The 27510-nt window shown below is 44.7% G+C and overlaps 2 protein-coding genes across 2 annotated transcripts in view; both read right to left on the reverse strand.

Moving 5' to 3' along the window:
• The window catches only part of LOC124777581 (forkhead box protein O-like), a 668269-nt gene extending 644302 nt beyond the window's left edge, over positions 1-23967 (reverse strand). The window contains exon 1 of the mRNA XM_047253040.1: positions 23853-23967. Within this exon, the coding sequence (XP_047108996.1) occupies positions 23853-23915 (63 nt within the window). The 5' untranslated portion in view covers positions 23916-23967. The remainder of the gene's footprint in view (positions 1-23852) is intronic.
• Positions 23968-24081: 114 nt separating this feature from the next.
• Positions 24082-24747, reverse strand: LOC124778137. Its single transcript, XM_047253623.1, has 2 exons — positions 24724-24747; positions 24082-24663 (listed from the first exon to the last, which is right to left on the reverse strand). Exons 1-2 carry the CDS (start codon positions 24745-24747, stop codon positions 24082-24084), a joined length of 606 nt encoding a protein of 201 aa, XP_047109579.1.
• Between the last annotated feature and the right edge of the window lie 2763 nt (positions 24748-27510).

Raw genomic sequence — 27510 nt, forward strand, 5'->3', positions numbered from 1 at the left:
AGAAACTGGTATATGCATGCATGTTCAAATACAGAGATACTTAAACAGGCAGAATACGTCGCTGCGCTCGGCAACGCCTATATAAGACAACAAGTGTCTAGCGCAGTTGTTAGATCCGCTACTGCTGCTACAATGGCAGGTTATCAAGATTAGGTGAGTTCGATAGTGGTGTCACAGTCGGCGCACGAGTGATGGCACACAGCATCCCCGAGGCAGCAATGAAGTGGTGTTTTTCCCGTACGACTATTTCGCGAGTGTACAGTGAATATCAGGAATCCAGTGAAACACCAAATCTTCGACGTCGCTGCAGCCGGAAAAAGACCCTGCAAGGACGGGATCAACGACGACTGAAGAGAATCGTCCACCGTGACAGACGTGCAACTCTTCCGCAAATTGCTGCAGATTTCAATGCTGGGCCATCAACGAGTGGCAGCGTGGGAACCATTCAATGAAACATCATCGATATGGCTTTCGGAGCGTCCCACGGAACGTGTATGAGAGGGAGTGTTCAATGCAAAAATGGTTCAAATGGCTATGAGCACTATGGGACTCAACTGCTGAGGACATAAGTCCCCTAGAACTTAGAACTACTTAAACCTAACTAACCTAAGGACAACACATACATCCATGCCCGAGGCAGGATTCGAACCTGCGACCGTAGCAGTCGCGCGGTTCCAGACTGTAGCACCAGAACCGCTCGGCCACCAGCGGCCTGCTGTTCAATGCAAATGACAAAAATATTTTCTTCTATTGACGTCGAAGTTTACTGTGACAGCGGAGTTACCTGATCGGATATAACAGATGTAGGTGAAACTAAGTAATACCCAGGTCACGCAATGCTAGTTGGAGGCGACTTTAATCTACGGAGTATAGACTGGGACATCTATGGATTCATTGAGGGGCTACAGACGGACAATTTTGAGAAGTACTTGTCAACAAGTTTTCTAAAAACTTGTTTTGAACAGCTAGTTCGGCAGCCCACATGCAATGGAAATATCTTAGACCTTGTAGCTACCAACAGGCCGGGCCTTATCGACAGCGTCAGTATAGAGGCGAGGAGTTCTGATTACGATGCCATAACAGCAACTATGGTTACGAAAGTTGATAAATCAGTAAAGAATGCTGGCAGAGTGTTTCTGCAAGAAAAAGCAGATAAGCAGTTCTTAGCATCTCACATACACAGATGCTGACATCGCTTATTTCCAGTAAGACGAATGTAGAGGAATAACGAGCAAAGTTTAAACAGAGTGTAAATCGTCGTCTGGAGAACTATGTGCCTAGTGGGTGGATTAAGAATGGAAAAGACCCACAATGATTTAACTACGGAATTCGGAAAATGCCGAGGAAGTAAAGGCTGTTGCACTCGCGGTTCACAGGAGGAAGCGAAAATGAAGACAGGCAAAGGTTAGTAGAGACACGTGCGTCTGTGAAAAGATCTATGCCCGAAGCATTCAATTATCACCGTCATACCTTAGCAAAAGGTCTGACTGAGAACCCGACAAAATTCTGTCCTATGTAAAATCGCTAAGTGGGTCGCACTTCCCTTCAGTCAGTTGTTCACCAGTAAGGTACGGCAGTTGAAGAGAGCAAAACAAAAGCCCAAGTTTTAAACTTCACATTCAAGAAATCGCTCACGCAGGAGAATCGTGTAAACATACCGTTGTTTAACCGTCGAACAGACTCCCATATGGAAGATATAGTAATCAGTATCTCTGGCATAGAGAAACAGCTGAAAGAGTTGAAAACAGGTAAGTCGCCAGGACTCTCAGTTCGGTTTCAAAATGAATACTCTACTGAATTGACTCATTATCGCGAATCTCTCGCCTAGTGCAAAGTCTCATGAGACTGGAAAAAAGGAAAGATGATTTTTATATATAAGAAGGATAAAAGAACGGATCCCCGAAATTACAGACCATTGTCGCTAACATCCTATTTCTGAAGAATCCTGGAACATATTCCCAGTTCGAATATAATAAATTTTGTTGAGATCGAGAAGCTCATGTCCACGAATCAACAATGTTCTAGAAAGCCTCGCTCGTGCGAAACTCAGCTTGCCGTTTTCTCGCTTGATATACTGCGAAATGTAGATGAAGGGCAACACGCAGAATCTACATTTCTAGATTTCCGGAAAGCATTTGACACGGTTCCCCATTGCAAACTGTTAACGAAGGTTCGGGCAAACGGAATAGTTTCCCGGGTATGTGAACGGCACGAAGACTTCTTGAGTATTAGAACCCAGTTTGTTGTCCTCGACGGCGAGTGTTCATCCGAGGCAAGGTTATCGCCAGGAGTGCCTCAGGAAAGTGTTGTTCTCTATATACATAACTGATTTGGCAGACTTGGTGGGCAGCAATCTGCGGTTGTTTGCTGATGATGCCGTGGTGTACTGTAAAGTGTCTAAGTCGACTGACTATAGGGCGATACAAGACCACTCTGACAAAATTTCTAGTTGGTGTGATGAATGGTGATAAGCTCTAAATGTAGAAAAATTTAAGTTAATGCGGATAAGTAGAAAACACGAAGCCCTAATGATCGGATAAGGCATTAGTAGTGTCCCGCATGACACAGTCACGCCGTTTAAATATCTCGATGAAATGTTGCAAAGCGATATGAAATGGAACGAACATGAGGATTGTGGGAGGGAAGGCGAGTGGTCGACTATGGTTTATTGGGAGAATTCCATGAAAGTGTGGTTTATCTGTAAAGGAGAACGCATATAGGACGATAGTGCCACGTATGCTTGAATGTTGTGCAAGTGTTCGGGATCCGTACCACGGTGGATTCAAGGAAGACATCGAAGCAATTTAGAGGCGGGCTGCAATATTTGTTACCAGTAGTTCGAACAACACGCATGTGTTACAGGGATGCTTCGGGAACTTAAATAGGAATCCGGGGAGGGAAGGCGATGTTCTTTTCAAGAAACACTGTCGAGAAAATTTATAGAACCGAAATTTGAAGCTGACTGCACAACGATTCTGCTGGTGTCAACATACATTTCGCGTAAGGAACCCATATCGCGTAAGGAACCCATAGATAAGATACGAGAAATCGGAGCTCATACGGATGCATATAGACACTCGTTTTTCCCTCATTCTATTTGCAAGGGGAACAGGAAAGTAAATGACTGGTGGTGGTGGTGGTGGTGGTGGTGGTGGTGGTGGTGGTGTTGGTAGAGGGTGCTTGCAGGGTATGGATATAGATATAGAAGTAGAAGCTATTACCAGTAAACGATCGAGTGAAACATCCAACAAACACCAGGAGAACTTGACATGTTTAGCTCCACTGCAGATGGAAAGCAGTGACTTTGAGCACAGAAAGCCATTAAGTGGCAGAGTATCCCTGCGTCTCGTGCACACTCTTGCATCAACTTCCAGCTGCTGAAAGAATGTGCAGCAACTCCCGCACCTTAGAGGGAGTACGCAGACTGAAAGACGTTCTTCTATCGGACCACTACTCACAAGATTCGATTCTGACGAAGAGAGAGAACGCGAAAAACTACTCTCAGGTATCCACGTCCGCTTCAGAACACGGCTACATAGAATTTTAAACATGGAGACACAGCAACAAATCACAATTTCAAGGTATGAAAAATGTGTCCGAAACTATTTCAAGGTCTTATCGTCTGACTGCAGTACATATTTTTTCAAATCACATGACACGTTTCTCTTGCAACACGAAGAAATCATCTTAATAGTACGCAGATACTTATCAAAAGGCTATGGTGCTTACGTGAAGGGAGAGAAAACATTAGACATTAAATAAAAAATCACTTCCCCTTACGTATAATGAAGACAGACGCGTCCAAAACTACTAGCATACAGGTACGTGGTTACATAGATTGCACTGTGGCAAGCTGCAGTGTTGTGCAATATGTATCTCTGAGGTGGTTCCATTCACCTCACTTTTTCCTTCCTTTCGCATGAGTGATAGCTAATCTTCTCTATTTACAAAAGCTACATCTCAAGGCATAGCGTTTATGGAGGCCACAATGTGTGGCCATTGTACGGGCTTCCGTAAGACACAGAAATACTGTGGAACCCGAAGGACAAACTTTTCCTTTCCCAAAACGAACAAAAACTATCGCTCGACATGATGCAAATCTAACCACAAAATTAATCTACAGCGCCTAATTACATGTTCTGCACTGCACTACTTTCGAACGTAATTGGTCATACATCACTCGTGACGCATGTCTTTCGCACTTTGAAGCCAACATGGTAACTACTGGACGTCCTTCAGAAGAACTTTTTTTTTATCCATGAAAGAAATACTAATCTGCAAGTGTAGTACATATCTGTTGGACTTCCCCATTACTTACATTTAAAGTAAATTAAGTCATTTCCACAGAGTGTAATTTCTTCATGGTCACACTGTACATCAGAAAGATAGCCCGAAGATAAAGCTCTTGGGAGATAAACGCCGACAACTTGAGCAAAATGCTGTTTCACTGCTTGCCAGAAGCTTTACACTCGTATTGGTGGGTACGGAGCTTTAAATGACGGAAAAGAATTTAAACGGTCCCGGGATTAGTCTCGAAATTTCAACGAAATCGCTATCCAGCCATCAGTGAGAGTGATTCCCATCATCAGCCGTAATAAAACCTTCCGATGTGCGTAAAATCTAGACAGTACTTACAGACGAGATCCATCTACAACTTGATCATATCACAAGAGAACACCCACAAATTTCTGTTCTTACCTTGTGTACAGAAATAAACTCCTTTATCCGAACGATTAATAAAGAGCTGAAGTTGTGACATACGTAAAAGCTCATTTCTTCTGACTCACCAAGCGTCAGATGTTCGCAAAGTTCTTAGTACTTCATCGGAACCACTTAACATACGACTTTCGCTCCTATGCTACAACAGAATGCTAAGTTTGTACTCATTGGGTGCCCACTCATAGGGCTGTATATCCAGTTGGATTACAATTTTGAACAGTTTCTTTATTAATTTGATTATGCCGATACCAATAATGGAATTGAGGCAGCTGCTATACATGATAATCTCAATGAATTGTGCTGCTACATTTACTGTTAACTGTGACATTTCCTGTACAACGGCACGATAAAGAGTTTGCAGTGTCGGCAGAGCCAATCCAAGTAGCTGATGGAGAGATATAGAACGCAACAAATAGTATACTAAACAACGTTAAGCTTGGACTCTTTTTACAGTGGATAAATGTGTTATAGGGCAGTTTCGGTGTAACAGAACACCACATAATGGAGAAAACTTGAAACAGTTAATGTTACGTCAATGTTGTTATTAATAACAATTTATTGGCACATAAACGTAACAACTGCGCTTTTTCTAGTATTGTGACGATGTCGATTTACGCTACATTCATAGAAACAGAGTCATTAGAATCCATTTAACTCATTAACCCGCTAGTGCCTGTGGTAATCTTTGATGCACAGATTCACCTCTCCGTTTTGTACAATTACCCTCTATCAGCGATTCTTCTTTCAACAACAACTGTAAATTGTTGCCATGGATGCGCAGAGGTACGAGTTTCAGGGACATTACTTAGAACCTATGTACAACGACGTGGCAGTATCCAGCCCCTGTTTCAGTGCCACTTACTCTGCCCGACCAACAGGATTTATTTTTCGTAGTAATCACGGGAAAATGGCCTTTGGTACTTCAGCAAAGAAGACTTTCAGCACGAAATGTAGCCTAAACTACGTTGCAGAACAAAATGTTGGTCATTTAACTGAATTTTTCAATACAATTTTCGTCATTCTCTTAGTAACTTCTGTATTACATTCTCTCTTGCTTCCCTTTCTGCCTTTTTTTTCTTTTTTGTGTGGAGTCCTTAATCTTCCGCATGTGATCTGCAACACACAGCAGGGCTACTCATTGTGACAGTGGTGTAGGAATAAAAGTCGGTCAAAATGTCTATCGGATTGTTTCATTTATTTTATCCTAAAATCGTAAGACGCCTACGTCGTCGTGCTACCGCGGTACGGACAACCTAACAGTGTACTATACTAGAATGCAGAGTCTGCGAATTCCATTGACGCAGTCTCCTAGAGTTATCACAACCAAGTAATAGCACTGTCTTGAAGCAATATTCCAACAATTATGAATCAATTTGGAACGCCGCTCCAAGACGCCGTTCATGCTCGGCTGATAACACCAAAGATTTCATCAATAATGTCGGCTGTCTCAGTGTGCTTAAATCAAGCTGAAATTGTTGTATCTAGCTGGAGAATACTATTTCGCAAGAAACACAAGTTCTTAAATATATGACACAACTCGAGAAAACTTACAGTTTGGAAGTGAGGTAGACATGTAGATAATTGTGCACCGAGCAATACCTCAGTAGGAGAATGACCTGGAAATGAAGCAGTCGTGTTACATTCAAGGAAATGTCCCTGTTTCGGGAAAATAATGAAATATCTTAATAAGAACGCTCTAACGAGGGTGTTGAACCTCGTACCTACTGAACAAGGGTTCAGTGTCTTAACCACTGTGCCACATCGCTCAGTGATACGTCTTGGCAAGACATCAATATCACACCCAAAATTACGTCATTAATGTTACTCCATGTTAATAACATTCAGCCACGCAACGCATATTATACGCTTCTGTCAACGTACTTGCTAGAATCCTCTCCTCCTGCTTTCTGCAAGAAGTATGCTCACTACCGGTCTTACTGTGTTTCCAGTAATTTCTCTCCCTCTCCCCCTCCCTCCCTCGCCCCCATATGTCTTGCATCTTAGCGACGGTAAAGTGACCAGAACGAAATGAAAAACAAAATGGAAGACGATTAAAATTCAACTATCCTTCGACGACGACGTTATCTGAGACGGAGCACAGGTTCGTGTTGGGGTAGCAGAGCGAAAGAGATCGGCCGTGGTCTTTGAAAGGAGCCGTCCCGGCATTCTTTTTAAGCAAACGAGCAACCTAAGGCAGAAGGATTGTAGATCGCTGATTTCTGGGACCAGATGCTGCGAACGTGCTGTGTAATTAACCAACTTGTCTCACATATGGTGAAAGTGTTATCAAAAGTGTCAATTTTTAGTAATGTAGTGTTCCTAATTCGGTAAAAATACATGTACCTTCCAGTTCGGTATCTGCGCCATCTCGCCCTGTTCAGCAAATATTTCAGTTCGTTTTTTCGGAGTCTTTAATGTTGCAAATGTCACCGGCCTGAAATATAAACACTCTAATCGGATCTTTGCGTTCAATAACCAACAACAGCGTTTGATGATTGCGAAGATTTAACGCACGGTACGGATGTGCGAGTCCCGGAAAGAGCACGGGCACTTTGTTCGGCCGTGGAAGTGCCCAGGTGTGACTGTGGAGGGCCAGGGACAGGGACGGGGGCCGGTGGCGTCTGGAACTGGCAGCGGAATGCGGCACCAGCCACGCCAGAAGGGCGCGGCCGCCGCTGCCTCGCCACACCGCGCCTCGGCTGCCCTGCCCGCTCTCTGGTCCTCATTCATCTCCAGCCAGGCCCCAACTGCTGCAACTCGCAGCGTAGTACTGGATCTTCCACGAATTCCGCAGTCCCAGTACAGGGTCACGCAGCACAGCACACGCATACACACAACATACGTTAATCAAACTTACACACAGTACATCTATCTTTGACTGGGGCAATGAATGATGTGGATCTAAAACAGCTAGTTCTGCCCGTTGCAGTGTAGAAGCAAGGAAGAAGAACAACGAAAACAACAACGACGACGACGACGACGACAAGGTTCAAAATGGTGCAAATGGCTCTGAGCACTATGGGACTTAACATCTATGGTCATCAGTCCCCTAGAACTTAGAACTACTTAAACCTAACTAACCTAAGGACATCACACAACACCCAGTCATCACGAGGCAGAGAAAAGACGATAAGGACTTACCCAACGAATGTAACCTTAACGGCTGTTGAAAAGAACGTTTCCACTGAATCTTTTCGATCAGTTCAGACGTAGGCTACAATCATTCTGTGATGTAAGAAGCCTTGGCGACAAGAGCACTGCTACAGAAGATAACGTGAAACACTGCGCATCAAACTTTTGCTCCATTGTGTCAACTGTAAGAATTCACACCTACCAACGCCCTGCCTCTAAGCAGCGGAAATGCTGCTTCATTAATGGCAACGATATCTGGCGGATAAATTCGGTACGATGCGGTGAGACCAAACTCCTCGAATTTCCAAATGCTAAAATTGTCAGACACTTGCGCGGTCCGGCGACATTAAAATTATTCACTGATGGGTCGCAAATAGCATCGAACGTATGCTGGCAGCAGCTCGTTTTATCCTCGTTCTGATGCAGAACGGTCATAAGCTCTTCTCAGGAGACGGCCAATATTTGCGAAGAGGCACTGACTATCGTACAAGTTCTTCAGTTCGTGAGGCTACTAGAGACTGACGATATACTGATCACATCTGGGTCATTAAAGTTAGTATTGGTTCTCAAGACCTGAGCAAGTATGGAGAGCCAACAACATTCATCTTAAGAACGTAATATACCAGTGCACCGAGGCATACAACAGAATCACTATGTGGACATCTTTGCGAACCGGTTCCTGTCAGATCACCGAAGTTAAGCGCTGTCAGGCTGAACTAGCACTTGGATGGGTGACCATCCGGTATGCCGAGCGCTGTTGGCAAGCGGGGTGCACTCAGCCCTTGTGAGGCAAACTGAGGACCTACTTAACTGAGATGTAGCGGCTCCGGTCTCGTAAACTGACATGCGGCCGGGAGAGCGATGTCCTGACCACATGCCCCCACCATATCCGCATCCAGTGACACTTATGGGCTGATGACACGGCGGCCGGTCGGTACCGTCGGGCCTTAATGGCCTGTTCGGGTGGAGTTTAGTTCACTGGACACCTCTGGAAGGACTCAACGCCTCAATTTCAACGTGTCCGTGCACACCTCTTGAAACGAGTAAGAAGAATATAACGGCACAGAGGCCCCAGAATCATGATTTGCAACCCATTTCCTTCTCGAAGAATGTGGCTTACGGATTTGACAGTAGTAGTCTGCATCTTAACGCCCCTCATAACGATGAGTTCCCAATGACGGCAGTTTCCACAGTCGCATCCTCAGGAAATTAGAATCAGAGATTTCCTGAATTCTTCATGCAACTCAACTTCAGGTAAGTTAAATCATCCGATCTTGGATAAGTGTCATCGCACTAGCTACATAAGGCTTTCGACCCGCACCGTTTCCAAGTTCAACGTCCCCAGTCGCATAGAGGAGCAACAACAAGTATGTTTCGTATTTAAAAAAAACCCTTACTCCGAATGCTACTGCCTGTCAGCAAATGTGTGCAGCACCATTCTATACTACATGAAAATTTGAAGCGTAAAAATTACGTAGTACTGCTGTTTAAACTCTCAGTAGTAGACGAGGGAGTTCCGTTGGAACTCTGGTGGTCACTCACTCGTATATCGCGTCCCGAAAATCCCATCACGAGGTAAAGCTTTTAGCGGAATGGAGCCAGTCGAACCGTGCATAAGCAGGGAGAGACACCCGCTACAGACAACTCCTTTAAAGTATACTAACGACAGGCTGTGACTAATGGTGATCAACTCATAGTAACAACTAATCAGTAGATTAGCAATAGTCATGAGTTTAGGGGTACAGTGATTACAGTTCGCTCATAATTCGAAAAACTAATCGAAAATATGAATCTGCTCCAGTTTAGTACTGGATACAGAGGCACTAATTTGCACGCAGTATTTCCCAAACAATACATGCAGAACTAAACCAGAAGCACAAAAAGTTAATGAAAAGTGAACAAGATGTAGTCACCTACCGCAGAATAAAATATCCTCGCGCTTTTGTCGTAGCGTTACTACCAGGAAAGCAGCGAGATCATGAAGCCATATTACGAAACCGCTGGCTGTGACAGCAAGCATATTTGCAGGCGCATCAGAAGGGCTGTCTGGCTCTTCGGCGTAATCTATACTGGCAGGGCTTGGCGCAACAAACAGAGCTCAGAACAGCTCACTGCTGCGAAAGGCACACGTTTAGAAAAACCACCCAGAAGTGCAGGAACTGGCGGGTACTTTTAAAGGCATGTTGTTCGGAGGGTAAACACCACTGCTGTCAAGAATGTGTATGAATAGGTCGTAACCATGTAAATGATTTATTCACGCTCCTGAGGAACTCATTATTTACCGTTACTCTGGTCCGTCAAATATGAGATAATCATCTGCAACTGGGTGAGCGCAGTTGGCTAGTGATGGTATCTATACCTGGGCGGCTGTCATAGAAAGGACTGTGTACTATTGAGCTGCATTTCTAACAGCTATCGACGGCGCTCTTGTTAACGCACTCGTAGCTGCTGCTACGTTGGCAACTGAAGAACATGAATCGTGTGTATCATATTTAACCATTCCACGAATACACTTTTTCGTTTAGTCCCTTAAGAAAGAGGGAGGGAGGGAGAGGGAGAGCGGAAATTGTGTGTGTGTGTGTTTTTATCGTCTTGTGCCTCTTCTTTGTCCATTTTCCTCAAACTTTTTGAGAAAATACTGCAGTTGAACGCAGTTTCTAAAAACATACGTATATAGTGAACACGTCAATTTTGTGAGGAATTTAATCGATTGGGCGTCAGTTTTGCTGCTGAGAATAAGTACAATGTTTGATAATTACTTTTAACAATTGGCAAAATTCAAAAATTCATGCTTTATTTAAAAATGAAAATGCTCCCCGTGCACTATGTTGTCAAACTTATGAAAAATTAATGCGTTCTGAAATGAAGTGGTAACGGCTTTAGGTTACTGCACAACTATTATGAAGCCTTTTAGCAAAACTACGAGAGACACATAGCTGACATGCTGACGACCAAGCTTAGTGGCAACGGTTCAGAAAGGAGCACATGATTTATAGCTGATAAAAAGACGGGGCACAAGCTGTTTTATGATACTAGCTTTAAAATGGCTAATAACCTTGCCTTGCTGACACGACACAACTTCGCTGGGAAAGAAAAAGGCAAAACCGCCGGCAAATGCGATGTACTTCTCGCGGTGACGTGAATGCAAGAATTCAAGCACTGCATTAGCAGTCTCTTCCATGGTGTAATTGGTGATGTTATAGAACAGGTGACTAAGAAGGGACGCTGAAAGACTTTTTAGATACATTCTTCTCGTTTCCACAATCCAGATATTGTGATGTTCTCTACCAAACATTTCCGAATTCTTACATTTTAGCAATCCTCCAACACTATAGTGTCATTATTGTAGGATTTAAATGTTAAGTGCTCACAAGTTATAGCGGAATGGAGCTCTCGCAATAATTAGCTGGAGGCAAACTGGTGGCGGGAATCGAAGTCCTATTTAAGAATAATAAAGACGGCCATAACAGACCCGCCCGGATGGGTGAGGAGGACACAGTGGCCAAGCCTCGGGATTCGACCCCTGCCCAGTCTGCCATCTAAAACACCACCGATTCACTCTTTTAAAAAGACAGGTAGTCGGTAGAGCGCTTGCCCAAGAGAGAGAGAGAGAGAGAAATAGCTGCGCACGTTAGCACGTCGCTTCTTGGATTTGGGGAGGCGCGCCGGGACCGGATCGAATCCGTCCGGCAGATTAACGAGTGTAGTATGCCGACCAGCCTGCATGTGGCTCTTAGGTGGTTTTCTACACGTGACTAGATGAATACCGGGCTGGTGCCCGCATACTGCCTCATGTACACCAGTTGCAAATATTTCGAAAACGTTTCCATACTTTCACACGGTAACATTAGACGCACACAGAAGGGGTACACAATTAGAACTCGCGGTGGAAAGGGTGGCGACACGAAGGGCATCCTGCGAGGTTCTGCCACTACCAGAATAACATGCCGACCCCGTGGCCAGGAGCAACAAGGAGCACATCGTGATAACGCTCAGACGGAAGCTGTCAACGATACAAGCTGCCATTCCGGACTAGCCGAAGAATTTATATAGAGAATAGGTCTCGGTAGCTGACGGCGTCGTGTGAAATACTCTCCAAGGTGGCAGTAGTATTGTCCTGCAAAGATGAGCTCTCACGATTCTTCGAGTAAAGGTGTCGCGCTGAACGGCGGGCAGTGCCCAGCATGCTGGTTGACTGTACATGATCGACAAACAAGCGATAAATTTACTAGGAACAAAAAAATTGAGCCACTGCCTCACGATCGCGTAGCGAAACTGTGGACTTACAACTGCATTCGAGTCTTATGAGAATGCACAGGCGATTTACGGCAAGCCCAACACACACCGAGTGCAGCAGTGATTACTGTCATCAAGTAATAGTTTCGTGTGGCCTGGTGCAAGTCCTCCGACTGGACGCCAAATCAGCGATTTGCCTGTCTCTGCCCTACCCCGCATATCCAACCGCGAAAAGGTAACCACTGAACTTCGTGTCCTTTCTGGCGACTTCTCACGTCGTTGAGAAGGAAAGTCTAGGTTAAAACGAAGATTGAAAAATTCTTGGTCCGACCGAGATTCAGTCTCGCGACCGTTCGGTTTCCAGGCATGCGCCTTACCGCCAGACCATCGCATCGGCACTTTTATAATTTTACGAGTTGTCATAAAATGGACTGTACAGTAAGTTATAACAGTTACAGTAGTATGTTCAAAAAGGGAGACGGAGCGCTCTCATTTTCTGTTCCGACTTGATACTAAGATACAGCTTCCATTTTCGCCATGGTCTGAGTTACATGTAGATATTACTACATCAGACGGGAAATGGCATGCCAATTCTAACAGTAGCAACCTTTTGTGTTCATGGGTGCCTTATTGTGTAATGACGTTGGAATAGATCTTCGACGTAATAACCCCTGCAGTGCCTTTTACAAGAAGGAACACGTCAACCTACAAACAGCGTTTAAAAATTACTGCAGCTGCTACGACAGTTTGTTACAGTTCAGCTGTCCTGAGAATAATTATAAACTTAAAATAATTATAAACGGAGAATAACTCTACGGAGGACAGGACCAAAAAATTGAAGATGAGAATAACTCCCTTATTTAAAATATATTCATCTCAGCACGGGCACAAAAACTACGGATATCATCTACCAAAAGCTCTTAAAAACTTACTTTCCCATCACTGTCCCTAATGCCAATTACCAGCAGCAGCCAGACACGAAAAACGTCAAACTATAACATTATGACGTAAATCAACTGACATTTAATATCGGTATCAAACTGTGGTCCCTGCCGTAGACATACAAACAGTAAAAAGCTAAAAAGGTGGAAGCCTGCCGAAAAGTATTACTATCCTCGTCGGTTACAGGGTTGCATCTTGTAACAGGAAGTGTGACTTACTTCGTTGAAGATCAACCTTGATTTGACTTTACGGAAATAATTTAATTATTCGCACGGCTTTAAGCCTCACAGAATTTCATACCGAATGGATATAATGTAAATTTCAAGCAGTAAGAACAATTTCTCTTGTTGAGTAGGTATCAGATTAGAGACTATAATAGATTAAAGCAAACCCCCCCCCCCCCCCCCCCCCCCCCCGAAGATTGGTTTGTGGATGGCACAGCGCTTTACTACACATTGTCGTAATGAAGGTTGTGCTGCTGCCTTCCTGCTACTTTCTAACCACTTCTAGGCGATAAACAGTTTGACGTGTACTGCGAACCACGGTGTGCTCTGACAATAGATCATTCCTGGAAGCGAAAGAAGCGGCAAGGGACACAGACAAACCCTAGGACCGACTGGAAATCGTAACACAGAGGTCTGGATGTCTACTCGGGCACCAGCCTTAGCGCCACCGAGGAAGATACCTTCTTTTTTGTTCAATAAGTATCCTTTGCCCGAGCACAAGATATTTACAGAGTACTCTGCCTGAAACACGGAAACTAGTGCACTGTACGGTATGTACTCGAGCAAAGAAAGAAAACCTACGCAACGAGACGGCAGTGTGCACGGCTGAACAGAGCAGTTTGTTCCTAGAAGAAAATCAGTTATAATTTGTTCGCAGTCGCGCTGCAGTTTATTAATTTCTTCGCTCCCACAGTATCGTAAGTCAAAAACGGATTATTCTTTCCCGTCACTTATGCAACCTAACTGTCGGCTACTCAGAAAAGCGTTCAATATGCACCAACAGAATATTTGATCATTCGCCCAATAACATAGGTGACAAGAAGCAGAGTAAGTTTCAACTATGCACCAACAAAAATATTTGATCATTCGCCCAATAACACAGCTGACAGGTAGCAGACTAAGTTTCAACTATGCACCACTCCCGTTATGAATCATGATGGTGACGCTGACTCTTTATTTGAGCAGCTGTTCGCAATTGGCCTCAGAAACTCGTCGGACCCCACCCCAGACGTACCTACCTCGGAAAAAAAAAAAAAATCCTTCCACACCAAAGGCAGCGATCTGTTTTCCCATCGTTATGTCGTTAGTAGATACTTACAGATGTCGTAGGACATCTTTCACATTCTATCGGGGAGATCTTCATTCGCTTTTTTACTACGAGAGGGTAACCATTCGATTAGCGAGGTGGTCGGTGTAAGTTTTTAATCTAACTTAAAATCTTCTGAACAACTCTTATTCGTAGGCGAATTTTTATTTAAAAAACACTATTTAGTAATGTAGTTGCAGGAGCAGGACTGAAAGAATTATATATTCATTAACGCTAAAACAAATCACAAGCATATTATATAAACCGAATTGGCCCACGTTATTTCTATACAAAAATCGTTCAAATGATATACGGAACGTGTAACTTGGTAACGGGTATGCAATAGTTCAGGTTACATCGTTTCGCGTTAAATGTGGCATATGAACCGAGCGCAGTGGAAGCAACACAATATCTCGTAGCTCCCCTGAAAATACTGCAGTAGAGTACGACGACCGCGCAAGAACTAAAAGCCCCCCGCCCGAGGCGGTCAGCGGGTGGGAACGCGGAAGAGGGGGTCGGCATTCCGCGCTAACAATTGGTGGCCGGCGACATTGGAAACTGTGCAGACTTGGCGGGCGCCCATGTTTACCCGCGAGGACGGGTTCGTTAGCCTGCTTGCCTGCCAGGGCCTCAGGTTGGGCTCTCCTTATCTGGGCTGCATTTCACTTCACAGGCTGGCGCGCTCGAAATCACGTGTGCTCGCGATAACCTCCGAAGTGCAGGCGAAGAGCCTAGTCACCGCTGTTCAGCAAGAAGCAAACGATCTAGAAACTCGTTCTGCGCGGAAAGTTCGTTACGACGTACGAAAAGTGGGAGGGACATTAGAACTGAACACTCGTTCGGCGTCAGGACGTTAGCGAACAGCAACAGTAGGCGACACCCAGTCAATTCGCTGTCGATCTCATCGCCTGCGATCAACGTCGACTGCGCATGCCGACTAAGTCACTGGCTTTACTCTGTGTACATAAACACAAACACTTTCATAAGCACTAGATTTTCATTCTTTCTCCGAGTTTGGGTCGACAATGAGAGGTAAAAAAAAAAAAGGATCGTAGGGACTGCACCCGAGTTCAGAGCGGCGAAGACTGCGGTAGGAGAGGAACAAAGGCGTAGCATTTTTCACCGAACACACCATCCAGCCACATAAAGTAAATTATGGAATGCACGGGAAAGGGTTAGCGGTTAGAATGCTGTTCGTGTGTGACTATAATGCGTCGCGATAATGCCACTCAATTCGTTCTACCAGTAGTGTCTTGTTGAACACGTAAAAACATGTTTCTTTTCCTTTTGAAGATGGCTATATAGTGAAAGTCTTTCCAACTTGAGCGATATTGCTGCACGACGCACATGTACCACTGTCGTCGAAGGCACTGTTAATCGGCGGGCCTGCGACAGCTCACTGCACTGCTACATCAGTAAAATAGTTTTCCATACGAGCCGCCAGCCTCATTTGAACTCAAAGGACGACGTTTAAGTCACTGCCCTCGTAGCAGTGCGACTGCATTCGCGTAACTTCGACCATCGGGCAGGAAATACACAACGCTAACAATTTCAGATTAATTTCGGACAGGCTCCCTACAACGTCCAAGGCAAAATCCGCAAAAAAGAAACGTCTTTAGTCAAAAGGCCAAACACACAAAGGTCAGAAATTCATACCCTAATGAAACACACTCGTTCCCCGTAAATAATAGGTTTATTGGCATTTTAATCAACCGCACCTAATACGCCCCTTAGACTACCAATTCCTCCAACTAAGTGTTAGCTCACTGATTTGACACAAAACTACCACAAAATAACATACGATCACGCTGCGTCGCTTTACACTCGACTTTGAGAGTCACGACTACCGGTTTTGTTACTAAAAGTCCCGCGGTAAATTTACACAGGCCTGCTCTAAAACGATAAACTTCGGCAACAAAACTCTGAAATTGCTGATAATACTCCGCGTGCAGGTTCAACTGGACTTGCCTTCTGCCCTTAATGATGGTCAGTGACTAATTCCCACATCTCACGTCTCCAAAGCCACTTCCGAAATCCCTGAGCCCATTTTGGCTTCTCACCCAATCAGCGCTGTGGTAGCAGAATGTTTAGCTCGGCCTCGTCATTGGTTCAATCCCTTCTACTGATTGAAATATCAAAAGCGTGATCGTATTTGAAATCTGTGGACTAGAATATATCCCGCGACATCAAGAGAAACAATATCAAAACCAATGAAAGCATTTTCTGCCCTCTTCCCCCTCCCTAAAAAAAAAATCCTTCTCAGACTGACGACAAAGGGATTATTCAAACTATGGCGAAACTCACAACGCGTTCAGAGAATTCTCCTGGAACTACCACCTGTCTCAGCGATTACGGAGGTCTGTCACACCGCGAATAATGCACAAAAAATTACTCTCTCTGGATTGACACCCGGGTCGAATAATTACTCATTAAACAACCCAACCCAACCGGCATGAAAATGATACGTTACAAGTACGGATCGTCTAAGAAATATTCGCTTATGAGACACACTGCGCAATATTGGGATCTGTACCAAGTAAAGATCAAATATCAAACTAACAATGCCAGAACGTACTGGACACACATGTGCCTCCTGCACAGCACTGCTGTGTGTGATTTCTCTCTGAACAGCTGAGGGAAACCACTTGATCTTATTGGCCTACCTCATTTGCTTTTTCCGGTACCAGTGTCGAAATACACCGCGGTAACTACATCGGAACGACTGATCGAGCGCTCATATTTCACCGTATTACAGAAACAGATGGCGGTAAAATTTGAACGACATGTAGAATCAACCCTCTACCGTAATGTATATGCAATAAATTGGGCCAAGCGCTCACAAAATGACTATAAAGAAGTTATTTTCCTAGTGAGTCACCGTCAATGGGAATGTAACTCCTGTTGCCAGAAGAGGTTAATTGATTATTACATTCATCTTGAAGTTAGCTTTTACTTTCTGTTCGAGGTTGCTTTCAAATCAAAATGTTTTTGATACGAACTCTTTCATCAGTAAACACAATTTTCTTCTTTTTCACCGACACTAGGAATGTTACGAATATAATGACCATAGTCCCAAGATTGCACATATTATCGTGCAAATGCTTACCTGACATTCGATAGGAAGTAAAATAAACACAGTGACGATGGTGAAATTTCAACGAAACGTTTGTGGGCGAAAAATATGCCAGCTGTATTTGTTGGAGGCAGAATCCATTCCCGAAACATATTTATAATTAATGTAGCTTTGTTAACCTTGCGCGAAACATTCTGTAATAATACGCTCGGCGCGGTCACGTACAACTTAACGTTGCGGTACCCACAGGCAATTTGTTTGTGCACCAGGACAAAAAATTAAGTAGAAATAAAAGAGCTCCTTGGTTATCAGTTTCGGTAACAGGTAGTTTTTTTTAGCTACTATTCATCGTGGTCTGTGATAATGATCCGCAGAACAAACGGTAACCACACTGTTTTTGTAGAAAACACAGAACTCTAATACTGAATGTTGTCTGAAAAAAGCTACACTAATATCCAGACTGGTCACTTCAAGAGAACAGTGCTAGCAATTGCTTAAAAACAGAAAAAATGAAAGCTGAATTCTTCAGAAATTTTAGACGAATAACAGCCGCTGACAGCAAAAGAGAAAAGTTGTACAAAAAATTAATGCAGCTATAGTCGCAAAATATAAATTGGCGGCCGAACAGTTCTTGAAAATGCAACAGAACAGTGAAGTATTTTCAGGCAAGGGCATGCGATTTTAGGTACGCTAACAGATTATTCCAGCTAATATGAGAAAGCAATTGCTCAACAATGCTTATACCGTTTATATGGGTGGAGCGTATCAAACTAAGGTAAAAGGCTATATCGATCGACTGCACAAAAGATTTACAGAAATCGTCATACGTTTGTTACCCTCGGGCACAATTTCTAAGTAATAGTGAACAGTGTGCAATGGCGTACTTTTTAAGGAAGGTGCCAATTACCTTGCGATAATATGCTGAAGAAACGTCAAGAACAGGTTTTCAGAAGTAATGTAGGAATATTCCGTAGTCTCCAACACTACGCCGCGCTCGCCTAGGGATCGTCGAGATAAGATTAGATTATTTGCAGCACTTAAGAGAGGCATATAAGAAGTTTTTATTCCCACGACCCATGCGCAACAGGAGCGGGAAAATCTGGTAATTGCATCTCATGGTTAAAAGTTACTTCTGCAGTACGGTACAGCAGTCTATGCCAAGTAGAGAAGTGCAACTCAAACCAATCAAAAACGTATTTGTCTCTTTCGACGTAGGTACGAAATATTTCTGCATTAAGCTAGCTTTTACTACTGCTATAGCAACGGAACGCGTCAAGATCAAATGCCGATTTCAAGCAGCTCTTCGTTCTGATTAGTATACACCAAAAAGAACATTCGATGCAAAACCAGAGGCTGCTGTTGCTGCAGTTGGTACTACGGTATTGTTCTTACATGTAGTACTGAACAAAACATAATATCTTTGCTGGTAAGTGTGTTCTGGATACCATTCAGAGAAACATCAAAACTTTAAGAAAATTCTATAACTTTGGAAATGGTCGAATGACATCTGGACATGAGCTTCACAGTTAGCATCGACCACTCTTCATACAGAACCGCTAATATCGATATCCTAAGTCTGGACAGCTACATAGAGATACGCTTACACAGACAGGCATTTTTAGGCCGCGAGGATCAAAGGTATCGCTGTCTAACAAGTTGTTAACATGATCCTCGAAAGCAAACTCGCCACGCTTCCTGCTAACGCTTATTAACAATGCCTCGTTACGCTCCGTCATTCTCTCAAGAAAACACACTTCTACATTTGCCCATTAACATGTGTAGCATATTTTTCTACGATTCACCAATTGCTTTCATCTGTTTCGGCACATGCATTTTGTCATTATTTTTAAATTACTTCTTAACTGAATCAAAGGGTAATGTTGGACACGAAACATACTGAACTGCCTTGGCAAAAAGCAGGTTGTCACAGAAGGAGACTACTACAAAGCGCACGTGATAAATATCGTGAAATATTGCTAGGAAATAGCTCGCGTAGTGCTGGGTCTACTTGCTCGGTCATGAGAGACGGTACGTCAGACACACGGCGGTGTGTACTGGTGCTTAGTCTACGCCCGCACTCAACAAGACGCCATCGCTGGGTGGCAGACGGAACCTCTCCGTTTAAGCTAAAATTTCTCGGATTTTAGTCACGATAACACGCACCATAGTGTATGTGGAACGTCGTACTATGATTCTTGACGTCGTCTGAAGCATCATCGAAATTTTATCACTGGCCTTGTCTGTTGCGTAGCGGCCGGCACAGGGGACTGCATTAAGTGAGGGCCGTGGTGTGTCGAAGTGTGAAGAACAGCGTAAAGCTGCGCTAATAATCCCAGTCTCGCACGTAATCAAGCGTACATAACGCATTTGTCGTACAGTCTCAAGGGATGGGGAAAGGGGGGGGGGGGGGGGACCTATACCTAACAAGTCTATAATAATTGTCCAGTGCACAAGCCTCCTAATTCTGCCCAAGCCGCTGGCGTTCAATCACGATAATAACGATGACGATGATTATTATTATGATGATGATGATGATGATGATACTAATGCAAGAAAAAAGCGCGAGAAGTTGAGACTGCTTCCAAGACGCGTATTTTATCGTGGAAAAAGAGGGTCAACATTAAAGCCGAGATAAACTAACAAAGCAATATGTTTCCTTCGTGTCTTACAAAATATATTACACGTGTCATACGGAACTGCTGAAATGCGGGCGGATAGCAAGCTACAAGCCCTGAAAAACTCAGCACGTTCCTTCCTTTCCATACAACTATATCTAAAAATACGTTCAGAAGCATCGTCTCCTAGCACTTCGCCATCGGGCGTCGATGATGAAGACTTATCTCCCTAACTAACATGTGCGGGCTTTTGTTCCTTTTTAAGCAGTAGATTATTTCTGCATTTATAGTCTGCAGGCCACTTTCCAGTGTGTGGCGGAGGATACTTCCAGCACCATTTACGAATGGTGCGCGGGATGAGAGACTGGCGGTAACCTTCCGTCTGACCTGTAATGTCCGATTCCTCCCCCACGGTTGTTCCGCGATATGTATGCAGGAGGTTTTACTACGTTGCCTTACTCTTTTGCACATTTACGACCTGTGAGAGGAAATACGGGGGGGGGGGGGGGGGGGGGGGGGGGCGCTAAGAGAGGAGTGATACATTGTAACTAACGTCGCAAGACGGAACAGGTATCAGTACAAATTATGCTGGTTTTCCTATAAATGGATTTAAATGTTGTACATTGATGACAGACATAACTCACAGTTGTTACTAACATCTATAAATGCTGATAGCTGTAGGGTCACAAAAACAAAAGCCAATAAATAAATAAAAGTTAGCAGTGGACTGTCCAAAAAACGCTCCTCAGTTATTAAGACATAAGAGGAAAATTCATCAATAGGAGGATCGCAAGATAATACTATGCAAAAGCGAACAGAACATGTAACAGCTATGACGGTTTTCGCTACCCATCGCGCTGGTTTAAAGCAACAGTATCTAAAGTTTCTGGACAGCCACTTTCAAAAAAGTATCTAGTGGAATTTTGACACTGCAATGTGAACCATGACACCATACGTTGACCGTTAGCGGCATATCCAGTAAGCGGTAGTTGTCATTGTTTCGGCTGGCGTTATTAAAATAAAACAAGCGTACATTTTGCGTCTGGTTGGGAAGCTGTGCAGCGACGCAGAGGCATGGGCCGCATCGCCGGCGGCCACTGGCCCGTCCGCCGTTCGCACTTTCGAGACACATTCGAGAACTTCCAACTGCGACGGGCGCACCGCCCTCGTATCTCGCATCGAGGAGCTTGTCTGAGCCGCAGATTGGTGTACAGCGTTGGAGGTCATCGCAGCCTCCGGGCAAGCTTGCGACACAACGAAAAGCGCCGAGCCAGGTAATTCTTCCGTTACAGCGCTTGGAAAAAAAAAGTACCTGCAGGCTGCAACACACCAATGAGTGCCGCACCACCCCCATGGCCTACCTTGGAACCAGGTCGGATCACAAAACAGTTACACACCATTTTCAACGACATTTCAGAAATCTCGTCACAGATGTCACACTTCTTGGTGACACCTCCGCTGCGAGGTATATATAGTTCGTGGCGTGTTATATAGTACTACGAACTTGAGAGCCAATTTTTTCTTTTATGTGTAAATTTACGTACTACAAATTTGAATATCAACTGAATTTATTTGGAGAATAAACGAGAGGTCAACTACTTGACCAAATGTATAGGCTATTGTCAGTCTTTTAACCTACAAACGGTGCCTTGATTTCAGAGTTCTCAATTACTATTCGATTAATATTTAATTAAAAGCCTCAGAGAGAGGGACTGCTCTGCGATTTGTGTATAAAGTGTCTTTTCTACGGCCAGATCCATGAAAACTTTAAATGTTTTATATTACTTACAGAAATTGAGAATAAATTAAAGGTGATCGTAAATCATTTACGCCCCAAGCGTTAATATTTCTCGCGCTTGTCCAAACTCATTAGATGTGCTGTTTAACTCGCATAAACCAGAATGCTTTGGTAAGCTTCTATAGATGGCTCAAACATCACGAATCAAGAAGAATGTATTTTTCACAAACCACGAAAACCATCGTTCGAACTTCATTACACCGCTTACTTTATATACAGTGACGCACTTATTACGTTAACTTCAACGAATAACACTGCTACATAACACCGACAGTTAACGCATTTTAATGATAAACACATACATGTGACAAAGTCTCAGTTTTTGATAAACATTTGCTGTAAATAACGCCAGGCTATACAGCAACACATCACTCAAAGATGCAAAGTCATCACCTAACAACAAAGCTGATGCAAAGTCATCACCTAACAACAAAAGCTTCCGAAATAGGTGCTGGACTTTGTACAACCCACCTTCTCACACTTCCTCAGAGTATGCAGAGTCGATAATCTCCAGCAAGCTGAAGACAAACTGTATTCAAATGAACGATGGAATCCTGCAGCATGTATGAAAATCTAGACCACAAAACGTGACAGTTGTGGAGATAGACTGAAATTCAGAATGGTACAAAAGACGTATTCAGACATACTACGGTATCGAAGGTGTGAAGGTGCCTGCAGCTTACACTATCTTCGCAATAGCGGTTATCTCAAATGCCTCGAAGGAAATTCCTTCGCCTTCCCAGTAACGAGCATGCGCCACAATACACCACCAAGCCTTAGGTGGAAAATGAATTTTACGTCGAGAGAACACGAATCGCTGCACTTCTGGTATTTCATTCGTTTTGTTCCCATCTGCTGCTACTATCGGAGAAGAAACATACGACGCCTTCGCAGTAGACACGTCATCAGCGCATTACGTAATGGCACTGTATATTTCCAGACGCCCACCCGTCTGTTTACGCACGTCCGTTACAAAACAAAATACACCTCACCTCATTCTTTCAGAGGCAAGTCAGTAGTTTATATTAATCGAGAGAGAGAGAGAGAGAGAGAGAGAGAGGGAGACTGAAGGATATTAAGTACGCACCGATATTCAGAAAATCAAACACTCTCGAGTTTTTATGTTTACAAACCTACACGCTATGTTTCATGATTGTTTAGTAATATATGATCCAAGAAAAAGTTAGCATATGTTAAAGTGTATTATCCTTAATCTGCAAACGAATGCATGGTTGTGGAGACTCTCAAACGCAGCGTGCCTCGAAATATAGGTTATGCAGGAATGTGGCAGTCTGGCTCTAACTTTGCGAAGCCAGTGTATATGAGTGCGCAATAAAGCGCTTCCCGGTGTCTGCGTTCGCGCCTTATTTAATGCGCTTCCCATCATAAAAGCTAAAACTCCAAGGCAAATTCAGATGAGCTGTACAGGCTAGTATTCAAATTTCCTACGATTATTTTGGTGCATATTATGTACACACATCGTAGATAAACTACGACAAAAGCGAGGGAAGGGGGGCACTACGCAACTCATACAGAGATACCTACAAAACTGATGTGTGTCAAATTAATAAAACCCAGAACACAATAAATCGGGCGGCCTCCACTGATTTACGGCATTTCCTGTTCCGAGTGCTGCATTATTTTACTCTTACGTTCACGGTACTGGCGAATGACCTTTGAGGTGTTTAAATGCAGCTCTACAGTCAATCCGTGAAATTTGCTTTTGCTGAATGTCGTCACCACCACCGATTTCGTAGTGTCACGTTATTAAGCCGTCCCGAAAATCCGCTGCGTAGTAGCTGCGAAATACGAGACGTATGACGCAACACGTTTCTCCACTCCACCGTTATCACAGGGGCCACTACTTGCGCGAAACCGACGTTCACTACGGATCTGCGAGGTGGCGAGCCTATTAGCGCACACGTGCCGCTCCCCTGTAAACACTCGGCAGGGTACCCCGCGCCCCCGCAGTGGCCAATTGCGACGCGCTGTCGCCGGTGTGTCGGAGCGGCGGCACTTCACTTACCTTCCATCCGGCGGAGCTGTTGCTGTCGCCCTTGTCCTTGAAGTAGGGCACATTCTGCACCATCCACTCGTAGATCTGCGACAGGGTGAGCCGCTGATCCGGCGCCGACTGTATGGCCTGCGTAATGAGGTCCGCGTACGAGAGGTTGCCCCACGCGTTGCGACGGCTCGTGTTCTTCTTGGCGGCGTTGACGGAGTTGACGACGGCGGCGGGCGACAGGTAGACGGGCTCACCGGCGCCGGGCGACCCGCCTCCACCTCCGCCCCCGGCGCCGCCCCCCGCCGTGGACGGCGGCGGCGGCGCACGGCCCCAGCATGCCGGCGCCCGGACCGACCTCGACACCGGGTTCCTGCTTCACGACCACGTCCAGGAAGTTTTCCGGCCGCGGCAGAGGCCACGTGTTGGAACGGGCGCGCTGCTGCGGCTCGAACGACGGGTCCATCTCCTGCTGGCCCTGCTCCATCATGCTAACGTCGTGCGGCTGCTGCTGCTGGTGATGGCCCCTCAGCAACAGAAGCCTGCGCACATTGCAGTCCCCGGCTCCCGGCCCCCCGCCGAAACCCTGAACGTCCTCCAGGTTAGCTGCGTAAATGGTCACGACGTCACCACCACTGTCGCCACCGAAACACTGTCTCGTCCGGGAGTAGCTCACCACCGCATCACACGTGGTGACGTCGTCCGTAGAGCGGTAACGCGGCAGAGGCGAGCGGGCTGTCGGGTCTCGCGTCTCAGTCGCTGGCTCGGCTCGCGCTAGGCTCCACTCCTCAGTCGCGGCTGCTCGCCAGTGTCGCTCGCCGCACGGCCGGAGCGCCTTCTGGCGGCCGGCGCGCGTGTCCCGCGCGACGTCACGGGCCGCGCGCTGACGTCACGCCCCCTCCACGCGGCCCGTTGCCATGTTGACAAACTCCTGCGCGCCGCCGGCCGCGCGCCAATTTCGAACGCGCGCACCACGTGGCCGGCACGCCCCCTTCCGCCCCGCCCGCTTCACACCACTCCGTTGCCCGATACGAGTGCGGCAAGCGCACTGTCGCGGATCTGCGTCTCGCCTTGTGATAGTCTATGCTACTGACGGAAAGTTGTTTTGTACAGTTCACATTTCGCTTCTTTTTATTCACCTGTTCTTTTTATTGGCCTGTAATACTCGTTTCTTTTGTGTGTACAAAAAAGTGTTACATAATGATTCCAGGTAAGTGCTATATTACAGGTTTTTTTTAATTTCTCGTTCTACATAACAAACGACTTTTTTTCAGCACAACTTTCTTTAAATTACACTTTCATTCAGCTCGCATTTTTTTGATCTTATTTTTTGTATATGGTTCGCCCTGGAGTTGTTCTTAGTTGGTCTGTGTGCACCAGGATGTCCGATTTTCGGCTTGTGTGAGTGTCCTGTACATAATGTTGTCAGCTGTTGCTGTGCGTTTTTCGTGGCGTTTTTGCTGTAGCGTCCGTGTGCGATGTAGGAGATCGGGAAAACTTTTTTCTCATGTTTGAAGTGGGAGATTAAGCTATTGTTTATTCTGGCTATGTTCTACAGCTCCGTTGTTATTATTTTTGTGGCTAACACGATCAGTCTCAGTTGTTACTTATGTGGATGTGGTCGTTTATTACTCTTTTGTTCATTGTGAAGAATGATGTGATAGTTTTGCTATAATGCAAGAAGTTTTCTGTTGCAACTGTTCATTCTAATAATTTTCACATCTTATTCCATGTTAGACAGTTCATACCCACGCTTTTTAGCTGTTCAGCAAACGCAGAATGGCTATTTTTATACTTCCTGCTTCTTACGTCTTCTTTGTACTTTTAAAATTTCTGCCTACCATTCTCGGATACAATTTTGACATTCTAACTGGTATATACCAGAATGAGATTTCCCCTCTGCAGCGCCAGATCGAGACTCGAACTCGGGACTTTGCCTTTTGCGGGCAAGTGCTCTACGAACTGAGCTACCCAAGCACGACTCACGCCCCGTCTTCACAGCTTTACTTCTGCCAGTACCTCGTCTCCTACCTTCCAAACTTTACCGAAGCTCTACTGCGAACCTTGCAGAAATAGCACACCTGAAAGAAAGGATATGCGGAGACATGGCTTAGCCAAAGCCTGGGGGATGTTTCCAGAATGAGATTTTCACTCTGCAGCGGAGTGTGCGCTGATATGAAACTTCCTGGCAGATTAAAACTGTGTGCCAGACCGAGACTCGAACTCGGGACCTTTGCCTTTCGCGGGCAAGTGCTCTATATACCAGCCAGTTACAAGTTAATGGCCCAATCCGCCATGTCGAAACCTACTCCGAAATTTTTCTCACACGACAGGAAGGATACGCCCAGAGAAATTCACTGTCAAAATTTTAGCTGCTGAGGTGCACTGCCAGTATATCTTCAGTATTTCAGTTATTCATTTTTCCTGCACGAATTACCGCTTATAACAGCAGTTTGTACAGCCCTTCCTGTATAGCGCTGAATGAGCAGACACAGCCATGGTAAGAGGGCGTAGCGCGAGATCCAAAAAGTATACACTTGAATTTTAATCATTTAACCATACCAAAACTGTCTCGGATCATTAATTTTTTGAATAACTTGCAGTTCATGTCGACAGCTAAACTGCTGCAGATGTCATTGTTATACAAGTGACTAGCAAGGAAAGAAAACTGAGGCAGTGTATGTTGTTACATTACAGACGACTTCCTTCAATCGGAACGTTAATTTGTACGTATTAAATATTTTATAACAATTCCTGTAGTACATTTCTTGTGATGTCTTGAATAATGCATATTTTGCTAACAATGAAACAGTTCCTTGTTTATTCTCATTAGTCGACACAAAAATACGAAGTGTCTATTGGATGACGAAAACACACATTTTCCTTACACCTGTCAAATCTCATAAAAGAAAAATTACTGCATTCAGGCACTTCACAGTAACTACTAATTTTATATAGACAGAGCTGGAATGGAGTAAGAAATGGTCGTGGCCGTTGCACTGCAAATTGTGCTGCGTACCAGGCATACTAGATTAAATTCGTAGAATGGAATGATTCCAACTGAAAATGCAGAAACGACTGAAGGTTAACAATACTGTTCTGCTGATCAACCTGAAGTGACATAGAGAAAACCGTAATTATAGAGGATGGAGCAAATAAAAGTGGCCCGGAGAACAGAGTTGCAGGGTACAAAGAAGCACACTAGAGGAACGAAATACAGTACTAACCTGACTATAGTAGATGTTGAAAGTGACCACTATTCATCTCTTGGCACTTTTGAGCCCTGCTCAGCAAGTTGTTGAGGGCGATCGAAGCTGGACTGTAGGGATTGCTGCAGTCTCATGCGAAATGTTGTGCTGCAGTTCTTGAAGACTATGAGGGATGTTGCGATACACCTTAGACACGAGGCCTTCCCACACGAAGTAGTAGCACCGTATCAGAGCAAGTGACCTGGGTGGCCAGTTAGGGTCGCGACCACACTGACCGCTGCTGGCAACTCCGTCAGGAGTGAAGATTGTGTCAATGTACTCCAACGTTAGGTCGGCTGTATGGGCAGTTACTACATCCTGTTGGAAGTAATTGTAGGTCTTTTCCTCTTCCGTTAATGCTGCCACAATTGGTCCGGGCCACATTAATTTGCCCCACCCTGTATTACCCGACAATCATCTAAAAAATGCTTTAG

This window comes from Schistocerca piceifrons, chromosome 1 (assembly GCF_021461385.2).
Source record: "Schistocerca piceifrons isolate TAMUIC-IGC-003096 chromosome 1, iqSchPice1.1, whole genome shotgun sequence".
Classification (NCBI taxonomy): domain Eukaryota; kingdom Metazoa; phylum Arthropoda; class Insecta; order Orthoptera; family Acrididae; genus Schistocerca; species Schistocerca piceifrons.